Source organism: Platichthys flesus, chromosome 9 (assembly GCF_949316205.1).
Source record: "Platichthys flesus chromosome 9, fPlaFle2.1, whole genome shotgun sequence".
In the NCBI taxonomy this organism is placed as follows: Eukaryota; Metazoa; Chordata; class Actinopteri; order Pleuronectiformes; family Pleuronectidae; genus Platichthys; species Platichthys flesus.
Window position 1 is genome coordinate 12,695,120 of NC_084953.1, and position 12,827 is coordinate 12,707,946.

The 12,827-nt window shown below is 42.6% G+C and overlaps 2 protein-coding genes across 2 annotated transcripts; one reads left to right on the forward strand and one right to left on the reverse strand.

The window, feature by feature from the left end:
* The first annotated feature begins 726 nt into the window (after window positions 1-726).
* tmprss9 (transmembrane serine protease 9) lies at window positions 727-7,246 on the forward strand. Its single transcript, XM_062394937.1, has 15 exons — window positions 727-841; window positions 1,055-1,182; window positions 1,265-1,332; window positions 1,428-1,603; window positions 1,722-1,770; window positions 2,164-2,273; window positions 2,523-2,688; window positions 2,844-3,118; window positions 3,311-3,453; window positions 3,940-4,194; window positions 4,323-4,461; window positions 4,539-4,707; window positions 4,866-5,131; window positions 5,608-5,744; window positions 6,385-7,246. Exons 1-15 carry the CDS (start codon window positions 727-729, stop codon window positions 6,544-6,546), a joined length of 2,358 nt encoding a protein of 785 aa, XP_062250921.1. The 3' UTR covers window positions 6,547-7,246.
* Window positions 7,247-7,655: 409 nt separating this feature from the next.
* On the reverse strand, window positions 7,656-9,841 carry timm13 (translocase of inner mitochondrial membrane 13 homolog (yeast)). The gene is made up of 3 exons (XM_062394939.1): window positions 9,617-9,841; window positions 9,266-9,334; window positions 7,656-8,317 (listed from the first exon to the last, which is right to left on the reverse strand). The coding sequence occupies exons 1-3, from the start codon at window positions 9,734-9,736 to the stop codon at window positions 8,219-8,221; spliced, it is 288 nt and encodes a 95-aa protein (XP_062250923.1). The 5' UTR covers window positions 9,737-9,841; the 3' UTR covers window positions 7,656-8,218.
* Between the last annotated feature and the right edge of the window lie 2,986 nt (window positions 9,842-12,827).

Sequence of the window (12,827 nt, forward strand, 5' to 3'; positions counted from 1 at the left end):
CATTTCAATGTCGTTATCGTTAGATCGAATGTCACCTGATTCTTGTGTGTCTGTTTTGTGTCGTGTCGTGTGATCTTTCTCCACATCTGATTTGCAACATGGCCACCGTGGTCTCTTTTACGCGCAGCCCACAGCACTGCGCTCTCTCCACTATTCTCGCATTTTGAAGTTTAAAACACTTTGAGCAGGTGCATGTTTTGTTTTACATATTGAACAGACGAATGGATTTACTCTTAAACAATGTTTCTCCACAGTTTGCTACAATTTCATTGTTTGATTTCACAAATCTCATAATACCCATTTGTTTCAGTAGGAACGCATACCATTCGCCTATTGTAGGATATTGTTAGAGCAAAGTCATACATATATATATATACCAGGTAGATATACCAAGGGCTGGGCAAAAACTATGTATTATTAATATTCATCAGTGTTCAGAGGATGATAGACTCACAAGTCTGTCAATGTTTCCTAATAAGATGAACAAAATTCATCATGTAAGATCATTTTTTCCCCCCTAGTTTAATTGTGATGTAACGTGCAGTAGTGAAAAAATATATAGTTGTGCATATGAACATTTCTTACAAATGTAATATTATAGTGTCAAACTCAGTCTATCATAGTTGTCGTGTTCTTCCTCTCAGGCCTGGATCGTTTTGTTTGTCAGCCGTGATGATGCTTGAGTCAGTGGAATGTGAGCTGTGAGATTGGTGCTGTGAAGTTAACATGGAGGGCAAGAAGGATGCAGGAGGAGGAGGAGGACCGTGGTCCTGCAGGAGCAGCCTCATAGCCCTGCTCCTCTTCTTCCTCGCTATCGGAGTCTGTGTAGGCCTGCTGTTCGGTGAGTTCCCCAACTGAACTGTCTGATTCACCGCGTAATGACAGACTATATACTTTAGTAAAGGAACCCGGATGTGACGTCTCCAGTTCTGTAAAACCTCAATCCACAGTTTTTAACATGATCAGTTTTCTACTAAACTTTATGAAACACGCAGGCTCAGATTACAGGAGCCACGTTTAGCTGCTAACCACTTCTCCTGTGTGTTGTAACCAGCGTACCTGGTGCAGGAGGAGCACTCTTTCATGGATACGGTGGAGCTGAAGGGTCTGAAGTATGATGCTGCTTTACAGGATGGGGACTCTGGTTACTCTTTAGTGCTGTCCTCAGTTCTAAAGTCCAAGGTTAGTTCTGTCTGTCACATGAGTGTGGGGGGGAAAGATTTCCTTCAAACTGTGCTAAACTGCTCATTTCACTTTTTTTCAGATTGACAATGTCTACACTGCCTCATCAACATCACATCACTATGTTGGTTGTAACATTGTTGCCTATGGGTAAGTGAGAGCTAAACTAAAGCAGATCATTTACACCAAGTGAAAAAGAGGCTGTGATATTAATCTAACACTGTGTTCTTGCTCTTCCCTCCCAGTAACAGTGATGGTAACGTGATGGTGACACTGAGATTGGTGTTCAGGGTCTCCAAGGTGCAGCAGTATTCGGATAATTTCATTCAGGACTTGCTGAGAGCTGGACTCAGCTCAGCCATGCACGGGAAGCCGCTAGAGGTGCCAGGATATGGAGCGATCAACGCTATCATCTTACTGGGTAGTAAAACTACAGTGGTCAGCTGACTGTGTGTGGCGTTGTGGAGTGGAAGTGACTAATATTGACTTCAGGCCGTCAAAGTCTTTATTCGATCTAATATGTTACTCTCTCCTTCTAGGTGCCAGTGGGAAGTCATTTTATGCTATTGGAGATGAACTGCTAGGTGAGTTAAACCACAGGAAATAGACCTGTTAATATCTAGAATATGTATTTTAAATTAACTGTGTATCATTAGGAATATATTGAATTGCAAGTCATCCATTTTCTGTCTAAAAACCTCATCGAATTTTCATGAGCAAAGAAAAAAAAGCCTTGTTTTCTAAGTTTTGCCACATTTATATTCAGCTTAGCCATTTTGAGTATGCGTAGTTAACGGCAAGTTTATTCAGACCCTAAGGAGTGTTATTATTTTCTATTAAGATATTTAATTCTTCCATTGTTAAGAAAAAGGGTTTGTCGGGAAGTGGGAAGTTATTTCTAACAGATCTGGGATTTCCTCTTTAGGAGAAGATTGTTCTTCCGTTGATTTTGTCACGTTTTCTTGAGGGTTCTCCAGCCAGGTGTCCTGACAACACTTTCACTTGTGACAACGGAGAATGTGTCACCAAATTAAATCCAGAGTGTGACTTCATCTCTGACTGTGCAGATGGATCTGATGAAGCTCGTTGTGGTGAGTGACACTGAATCTATACATTTGAGCCTTCTGCCGTCCTTTTAGGCTTCATTATTTACAAATTTTTCAAATGTATTTGGTATTTGTAAGGACAGGCATATTACTACCATCTCCAGCAGAGTATAATGGTACTGCCTGCTCATAATTGATGTTAATTACGTACTAAATACTTATTGAAATATCCAAAATAAACATCTTCTTCCGGTCCTGACATTCTTACGGACATGGTTGAACTTCCCTCCTCAGCCTGCGGAACACGCCCTGCCATGGGGAATCGGGTGGTTGGCGGTGAGGATGCTGGACAAGGCGAGTTGCCCTGGCAGGTCAGTCTACGCTTCCATGGACACCACACGTGTGGAGCCTCCATCATCAGTGACCGCTGGCTGGTCACTGCAGCCCACTGCTTTGAGAGGTACGCATCGATCATCCTCTCTCACTCAGGAGACATTTATCAATCTATTAAGTGGTGGTGTAAGCGCAGCATTGAAATATTAACAGATGAACGACCCAGGTGACTTTTATGTATGTTATGAATGGGTTTGTCATCTCTTTCTTTTCTGTTTCAAGGGACAATGACCCCAGTGAGTGGACGGCCTTGGTCGGGGCCAGACTGGTGAGCGGTGAGGAGTCGGAGACCAGGACGATCAACATCAAATCAGTGATTGTGTCTCCAGACTACAACCCCTCGACCACTGACAATGATGTAACGGTGCTGGAGCTGGAGACCCCCCTCACCTTCAGCTCTTACATCCAGCCAGTCTGCCTGCCCTCGCCCTCACACGTCTTCGCTCCAGGACAGACCTGCATGGTGTCGGGTTGGGGGGCTTTGCACCAGTATAACCGTAAGGCTCTACATGCAGGCGTACACCTCAGCACAACATCAGGGCAAGAAAATGTTGTGAAATAGAATTATTGGACATATTTAAGTCACACAGAGACAGTCATCATCATTATACCGTATATATCCCATACGTGAAATATGATCATTGTGAGTAAAGAGAAATTCAGTTGTTCTGCTTATTGCTCTCCCTTAGCCGCGGTGCCTTCTACACTGCAGAGGGCTCTGGTGAAAGTCATCGACTCCAAGGTGTGCAACAAGTCGTCCGTGTACAGAGGAGCCGTTACTCACAACATGATGTGTGCCGGATTCCTGCAGGGCAAGGTGGACTCATGTCAGGTCAGTGCTGCTTCTGCAGTTCAGATAAGTTTAGCTACAATAGCATCAGCGATCAACTTACATGTTCTTACAATACTTTCTTGTCTTGGGGCAGAGTTTTGTCTTTCATTTACTATCTTGAAACCAGAAGAAACAAGTACGTTGCCTCTAATCGTGCCCTAAAGTATGATGAGTATTGGTACTATAAGGAGGACAAAGTGAAGGCCCGGTCCCAACCTCTCAATACAACTTGATCAACAAAATTAAACTGGATTAAATTAATCTGTGCATGGTAATGTATCTCAGTGAAGAAAGATCACCTTCTCTTTCAAAATGAACTGTTTATGTCTGATATCGATTTGGTTCACCACATGTATCAATGTCATATTCACTTCTTTTTCATTTGAGCATCAAAGAATAGAATGAACAACTTTCTTCAGAAGATGACACCTCAAAGGTGCTGAATTATCCCCTCTTGCATCAGAATGTTTTGTTTTTTCCCTGCAGGGTGACTCAGGGGGGCCTCTGGTGTGTGAGGGGGCCCCGGGCAGGTTCTTCCTGGCTGGGGTGGTGAGCTGGGGTGTGGGCTGTGCCCAGATCAACAGGCCTGGGGTTTATTCCCGGGTCACCAGGCTCCGCAACTGGATTTTAAGCCACACAGACCCCAGCCTGGTCCGTTCCCCAAATGTTCCCACTGTGCCACCTACTGTGAAAGGACTGAGCTTTAATAATCTATCAGCATCAGTGACAACAGCCACGGACGTGTTGTCTCCACTGATATCATCTGGTAATATCATACGGAAAGAAACTACTTGTGAAAAAAAAGAATTAAGTTAGTTATGAATACCATGTCCCAAATTTGAAATTCTGTTTTAATCCTAATAGCCAAGCTTTCTTTTCCATCATGTCTTCCAGCGTCAAACTGCAGTGGAAACTTCCGTTGTAGCGCCACCTCCTGCATCAACAAGGTAAACCCAGAGTGTGACGGAGTCCCTGACTGTCCCAACCAGGCAGACGAGAGAAACTGTGGTATGTTTACATCAAATGCATGAAGAAGACTACATGTGTAATTAAGAGGAAATGCTTCAGAGGTGTTTCTGTTTCAGTCTGTGGTGTGCGTCCTGCGTTGGGCTCCCAAAGGATTGTGGGTGGAGTGACAGCTCGCAGAGGGGAGTGGCCTTGGATTGGTAGTCTTCAGTACCAGAGGCTTCACCGCTGTGGCGCCACACTCATTCATCGTAAATGGATACTGACTGCAGCGCACTGCATCAAAAGGTACTTCGCTTTTAGCTGGATCTCAAAACTATGACTTTATGATCTTACTGCAACACTGAAAATAACATAACCCACTTAATATAAACGAACTGGATGATAGAAAATAAACTGTTCAAGTTAATTAAAAAACCCATCATTTATTATATTTATATCACCAGTGACCCTAGTCCCAGTAACTGGGCTGTGAGCCTGGGATCTGTGCTGCGCTCTGGGATAGGAGCCCTGGTCATCCCCATCCAGAGGGTCATCGTTCACCCAGATTTCAATGGCACCAACATGGATTATGACGTGGCTCTGTTGGAGCTGGCGGTGCCGGCCCCTGTGTCCTACACCATCCAGTCCGTCTGTCTCCCCTCACCAGTGCACCTCTTCCTGGCCGATGCAGAGTGCTACATCACAGGCTGGGGATCCATGAGGGAAGGAGGTGAGAGATGAAGACTAGCCCAAGATGCAGTTCCCAAGAAAGCATCAAACAACTCCTTAGTGTCCTAAACATACCTTATTTGAAATCATTGTTTAGGTGGAATTTTAAACAAGGTCTTCATTTTAGACACTGCCCCTGAAGCTCCTGAAGCTCCTGAAACACTGCGACAGTAGTCCGACTGATTCTTCTGCATCATTGTGATGTCACAACTTCCTACATTTGCATAATGCTGGTGCTGCAACTAGTCTGGCATATAAACACATTAGCCCATAGCATGATGTAAGTGATTTTTTCTGAACATCAGAGCAAGTCAAGTAATAACCCGAAAAAAATGAACCTGAATATGATTGTAACTCCAGTAATCAGTATGCCAGATAGGACCAAAGGCTTCCACTTTGTTATGACTCTTAAGACTTGAAACATTATGAACATGTTAAACTCACCTGTATTATTATCTTTGTATTCCCTCTCACCAGGTTCATTGACCAACCTGCTGCAGAAAGCTGCAGTGAAAATCATCGAGCAGGCGGACTGCCAGCAGTCGTACGGAAACGTGTTGACTCCGAACATGATGTGCGCTGGTTACATGGAGGGAGGCAGGGACACCTGTTTGGTAAGAAGCTGTACACTCGATTTGGGACAAAAATAACTTTGACTCAACCTGGACTTGGGCCAGACTCCTGGCCAGTACAGCCTCTGTATTATCAGAGTGGTAAGATTGGGGACCAAGATTGTGCTGAGTGCTCTGGGAAACAGGGCCATGGCTCAGATAGATCTTTTCACAGTGGATGGTTAACCAGGTTGCCTTTTAGTCTGTAGAACTTTTTAGAACTTTACACAAAACAGTACAACCACATGAATAAATATGTTATAATTATGGTTCTGAGTGATAGATAAAAACTAGGCTTGCTTGTTCCCGAACATTGAAGCACAAGTCAGAGATGCTTGTCTGACGGGAGAGAGTAGACTTTTATTTCCTAAAAATACAGACCCCCCCCCCCCCCTACTTACCTGCTCCCTCTCTGTAATCTTCTTATGTAAGGAAAACCACATGCATTCCTGTCTCGGTCAGAGCACCTGGCATCTCAGCAGCCATCCAAGTGACATTCTCTCAGTACCTGCTGTGTCTTGCATTCTCCCTCTTTCCCTCCTACTCCTTAATCAATTGTTTTATTCTAATGAAAACACAAGAGCACTGAAGTAAATTGAATTTCTTACAAAATAATAACTGACTTCCCTTTGCCATCATTCAGGGAGACTCTGGGGGGCCCCTGACCTGCCGTAAGCCCTCTGGCCAGTGGTTTATTGCTGGAGTGACCAGCTGGGGACATGGATGCGGGCGAATAGGTTTTCCAGGGGTTTACACCAGAGTGACATCAGTCAGGAAATGGATATCGACGTACATGCCTTTCTGAAGAGGTGTAAAAAGCAGCTGTACCAGCAAAGAGATGACAAACCATGTGGACACATCTTCTCCAGAACATTGTACTGTACAAGGACCCAAGTCATCCTGAAAGCCACACACATATACTCAGTTACCACAGTATTGACCCGTTCGATCAACAGGTCAGAGTTGCTGTTGTAACGCTTTGCAGTCATCTGTCATCTCATGTGCTGAAGAAATGAGAATCCTGAACTGTTGCTTACAGACAAAAATGCTAGAAATATGCATGACTGTAAGTATTTATTTCAGTTATTTATTTTCCTGAACGTTAACTGTATGATGTGGGTTTTATTTTCATTTTGTGTGGGGTTTATAATATATGTGGTTCATCTATGGGTATATTTTCTTGTCTTTTTGTGTGTGTTCTCTGTTCCAATGCTAGAAGCTATTGATAGGTGGGTTTATCTAGGGGAAATAGATCTGTATGGCATTGGAGTCAGATTTAAAGGAATTCACTTTTTCTAGTTTTTTAATCAACATGGTGCTTTTTCATTGATCTTCTTGATAAGAAACAAGAGAATAACCCGTTTAAGCTTTATTCTTATGGAATTCATTGAATTTTCTTCAGTCAAACTTCAGATGGTTTTCTGGTTCTTACTTTCCTAGACAAACCCTTGCAGGGTGGAGAAGAAAACAAGGATTTTTGGTTCTCAGACATTTCACGAACTGTGCACCCAATGGGAAAGGTTCAGTACCCCACCTACAGCAAGGCAGACCCTGCTCAAACAAGCCCACTACTGTGGAGGGCAGCATATAAAGTGACAACTAAAGAACAGGTCAGACAAAACAGTTTTGTTCTCCAGGCGTACTCGAGCACTGATATCTGACAGTGTGAGGCTTGTGAATGTCAAGTTCTTGCTTGTGAGAACACCAAGTGGCTCAATTCTTCCTGCTTTTGAAGTTGGTTTTTCAGAGTAAGAGCATGTTATGGAAAGACCATTGTCCTCATCAGAACCACAATGACAAACTGCTGACAGTGTTTTAAGGAGAAACTGTTGTTGTGACTGAGTCCTGTTTACAATTATCATGTGTCCTAATGATGCAGGCTGTTGAAAACAAGAAAAATTCAACCTCAGCCCGAATGTGTGAAGTGTTTTTATTGAATCCCCAGTGTTGTACTGTTATAAATATGCCAAACAACAAGGGCAGTTATGTAATTTAACTGCCACATTTCAACTGCATACTTTTTAAATTGCTTATCCCATTCATGAGCATGGTGGCCAGAGCATATCCCAGCATGCACTGTGCGAGAGGTTGGGTATAACCTGCACAGGACATCGAGAAGACCTGTAAAGATAAACCCATTCACACTCATGCTCACTAGAAAGTCAGAGATACTGATTCAATCATCCACACTGCAGCTTTGACCAGTGCACGTTTACTTTTGAATCAGAAGATTTATTAGTTATAACATAAAAACAAAACGAAAAACAAACGTGGATCTTGAACTGTTCCTCAAGGCAAACTGAAAACGTCCAGAGAGATGTTGTTATGGCTAGAGTCCGCAGGCTGTCCCTGCCTGTCTGTGAGGTATGATGACCGATAGTGTAGATGTGCTGCTGCCATGACACACACAAGTGCACTGAGCTCCTCCACACTGTAACGCAGCAGTCTGAGGAAGGGAAGGGTGAAGAGAGGGATGTTCACATGCGAGCTCTTTCCTTCTGTAATCTGGAGTTGTATGTTCGGGAGACAGTGTTCCAGGCATCCATATACCGATCCATACACATGGCAATACATTTCTGTAAGGACAAGAGCAGTGAGGTTAAGGGAGGATCAGACTGCTGTTCAGTGAGGGATCTTTACAAAACGTATGTTACAAAGGCAGCGAAAAACCTAAAGGTCATAAAACATCAGGTGTAGGAGAAACAGGTCAAATACGGTATTGTATAAATACAGGTGTTGTGTAAAATAAATAAAAGACAGACTTTCTTTTTTTGCTTTAATCTGTCAGGTTAACGAGATTATGCAAAAACTACTAATTGATTTTCTTGAAACTTGGTGGGAGGACAGGTTGTGGGCTAAGAAGGAAGTAGTTAATTTGCTGAGCAGATTCGTTTAAAGGGGCGAATTAACTCTTGGAGTTAGAATGGGTGTTGACATTTTCAAGTAGGTCTCAAGAAATAATCCAGTGTGTAAAGTGCAACTAACCATAGACAGGTGGTGATGTCTATGTGAACTCGATTCAGTTATATGCAATAGAATTATAAAAGAGGCTAAAGTAAGGGTAAGGGTTAGGTATGTATATTTTAAACTTTTTTTAAATGTAGGACAAGTTAGTAAATATCAACTGTTATAGTTGTATTTTCAGTTGTGTACCTTTGCGTCATTGGGTGATTCGGCCTGTCAATCGCAAGACACCCTCTGCTAAGGCCGGCCCACCACAGGCTAATCTAACCTGAGTTCATGTCCCTAACATCTCTGGGCCCGGTTGAAGTATTTAGATTAATGATTAAATAATGTTAGATAAATGTGCCATTTAAAATATACAGAAATCCCCCACTAAAAATACCAAGAACTCTTTTACTATTACAGAAAACCATAGGAAAAAAAGCTAATCTTCACATTTGACAGGCTTGAGCCCCTGGATTTAGGATAGGAACAAAATGACAAGTATACCTGATTGATAATGAAATCTTTGTACAGTTTCATTATCTGCAAGCAAACAGATGGAGGCCCAGCACACATACCTGCTCAGAGTTGTCCAGTGAGCTCCCAGGTTTCCCTATACACTTCTTGAAGCATTTGTCTGTCATTCTCTGAAACACGAAGAGAGAGATTACTTTGGTTTGTGCTCCATCTAGTACAGACAGCTGTGAAAACCCCATGAGGCTATGGGAATACAACTGGGTTAAAGGTAGATGTGGTTAAACAGTCAAAGTTTGAGTTGAGGACATTTAGTTCCTGAGGTTTCATTTATGAATATGATCTTCTACCAGGATTATGAAGCTTCTCATTAAGCCCATATTAAAACTTGAATGCAGCCTCTTCCATGTTCCCAGCTGCAGTTTACTGCTGTTAGCTTAGCATCGCTACTTTACCTGCAGCAGCTCCTGAGCGTTAGCCACAGCGATCTGGACCTTGACCTGCTCCATGATGGCGCCGGGGTCCACTTTACCTCCCGAGCCTCCGGCGGCGAAGTCTGACCCGAACCCGTCCATTGCTTTTAACCGGTTCTTTTAATAAACACGTGTGTACAGAAGCTGCAGCGTGAATCCACCGCTAACATGAGTTTCCTGTGCCCTTGACGGCGGCGGAAGGCTGTAAACGACATTTCCGCTTAGCAGGAAAGGGGGCGGGGATTCAGATAGATGGGAAATGTAGTTAATAGTGTGTGGACACGGCTGAGTTCCGTTTAAAAGTGGCCAACATAGATATATATGGTGGCCAACCCCGAAAACGCACGCATGCGCACACGCAGGCACACGTTTTTGTACTTCTATTTGAGCGAGGACACTCATTGACATAATACAATTAATAATTCCCTTACCCAATTGTAACCCTAACCCTAAAACCAAGTCTTAACCCTCAAACAATCCATTGACAATGTCCTCACTCTACAGGGTCTTTGCTTACAAATATAGAAAACAGAAACACACACACACTTTTTTGTGCTTATTCACTTAAGTGAGGACACACATTGGCATAGCTCCTTACCCTAGCTTTAACCATCACAACTAAGAGCCTTATCTTAACCTTTACACTAGCCTAAACATGATGCTATGCCAATGATCCTCACAAAGCACTTTATTGATTTCCATTCATTGTGGACAGCCGGATCTTAATCCTGTTCCAAACCATGACCTTGAACAATGCACGCCTAAACTTATCTTAACCCTTACCATTGTCACATCTGACCTGTGACCTTAACTGGGACCTCAGAAATTAACATCTAGCTCATAAGGGTCAGGATTTGGCCCCCATTAGGTGTACTGGTCCTGACAAGGTCTGGAAAAGGTCCCGGAGAGTTAACAAAAACAAGTGCACCCACATACAAATGCATGTTTGCCACATGGTGGTGATATACTCCACTGAATCTTTAGTCTGGAGTGAATTGTCTCTGAGTCTGAAAACACAATAAAGATTATCTATTGTTTGGAAGAACAGTGATATTCAATTAAAAATATATTTACATTTAGACTCTGAATTCGAATTTACAGCTGTAAAATTTCCTAAGAATCCATTTCTCTCACGTTGTTTGTAAGAAGTAAGGCTGTATTATATCAAATCACTGCAGGGTAGTATGAGTATCGGCTAGTAATGTCCATTAATGAGGGGCCATGTTGGGTTTGTTATTAGATGACAACAATACCATCATTTATTTAGTTTTGTGTGTGTTTCAGCTGAATGGTCTGCACCATTAAAAATCTGTGTAAACATCTGAACAGTTTTTTATTTTATCTTGAACTCTTACTCGAAAAATCTTCGATGTCTGGAAAAAAAAATACCTTGTGTTAAGTTTGAATGGCCTTACTATTTCTATCTATTGCATATTCTTACTACGTTTTCGTCAGCCAGGCTAGGGTTACTCACTCCAAGGCTTTTACTATAAACTGCTCTGCCAACTCGAACAAAGCTGTCAACTTGCCAGAGTAAATCAATAAAACATTCACCTCCAACCAGAACTACTTAGGAAACAGGAGCCAACTACATAAATAGGAAGGGATAAGAACCTCTGCATTGTTTGTTGTTGAGTCCTGAGTGTGAGGCTGACCCGCTCCGAGGACCCCTCTCCTTATATTTCAGACGGGATGACCTCATCGAGGGGACCACCTGCCTTGAGTGAAAAACAATGTGATACAGTGAGTCTGCGGGCAACAATGCAGCGACGGTTACTGTCATTCTGAACCTGCACCCAGTGAATGCTTTGTGGCAACGCTGGGGGCATTGAGGAGTGATTGTGGGGGGTCTGATTAGTGGCTTGTCTGCCAGAGAGTAATTAATGACCAGCTACACAATGCACATGCAAACACACAAATGTGCACAGTGCACACACATTCACATATGTCCTTAGACCAGTTTGGCCTCAAGCCATGCAGAGCGGCAAAATGAATTAACCTAAGATTACAATCATGAGTTCATTAATCTAATCCGCTTAAATTCTTAATCTCCTGTAGGCACACTTGAGTTTATAAAAGCATTTTGCCCAGTCAGCTGCGAGGGAGGCTCCAACTAGCACCAGCAACAATGGTTATGAAAATGTAAAGTACCAATGTGTGCGTTTATTGGTGTCATACTCAGAGGTTACACAGAGACGGTTAGCGGTGACTTCAAGACCTTCAAGTGTAAAAAAAGACAGTCGGTAACATGAGATGCGAGCAGCTCTCACATTAAATCCCTCTCAAGGAAACAATGGGAAATAGTGGGTAAGAGGAAAGCTGCCTCTCCCTCTTTAGTTTATCAGTGAGTACATGAGAAAGGCACTTCTCTCTTTCCCTCACGCACACACACATATACAAACTCTGATAAACTCTGACAGTGGAGAAACAGCAGCAGCTTTTAATCTTCTAAAGCAGCTGTTGAGTGTCAGTAAGAGGGAGGAGAAACCTGAGCAGTGTCGGCACGGACCCAGGTGTTGAAGAGCTTCTCCCACTCTGTCACTTTAAAACCACAAATATTCAAAACATCCTCAGTCCATTTAATCGTTTAATTAGCTCTATAATCCTTTTTTTTTTAATCTCTGTCAGTCACTCTTTCTCATGTGCTGACTTTCATGGGTGTGTTAAGGCATGAAACATTTTTTTTAGATGCCTCTCAGTTGATCACAGATCAAGTATGCACAACCCTCACCCTCCTACTGACATTCCTAAAGTGATTAATAATGTAATTAATTACGTCAAACAAACATGTTGGAACATGTACCAATAAAGACGTGTTTCCTCAACGTTGTACATCTGCATTGTATGTCCTTTAAAATATGCTTTAATATTTGAATCTGAGAAGTATTCGGATACCACTTAAATGATATGTAAATACATAAATTTCTACCTATTTCCTCGACATTCTTCTTCAAGGCTTTTAAATAGCTTCTGTGTTGTATCATGTTTTCTGTGGCCAATAAACTTCCCTTGTTTTCAGGCTGACTTGGCTGACACTTGACTGACCTGATTCTGGTCCTGATAGGCTGCCTCAAACTGAGGGACATTCTTTAAAAATTCCTGAGAAACCTCACCAGCACTGAAATCCTTCAGAAAATGTCAGGAATTTTGTCGGACAAGCGGTCTCATGGTCCACAGAAGGACTTTAACCTGC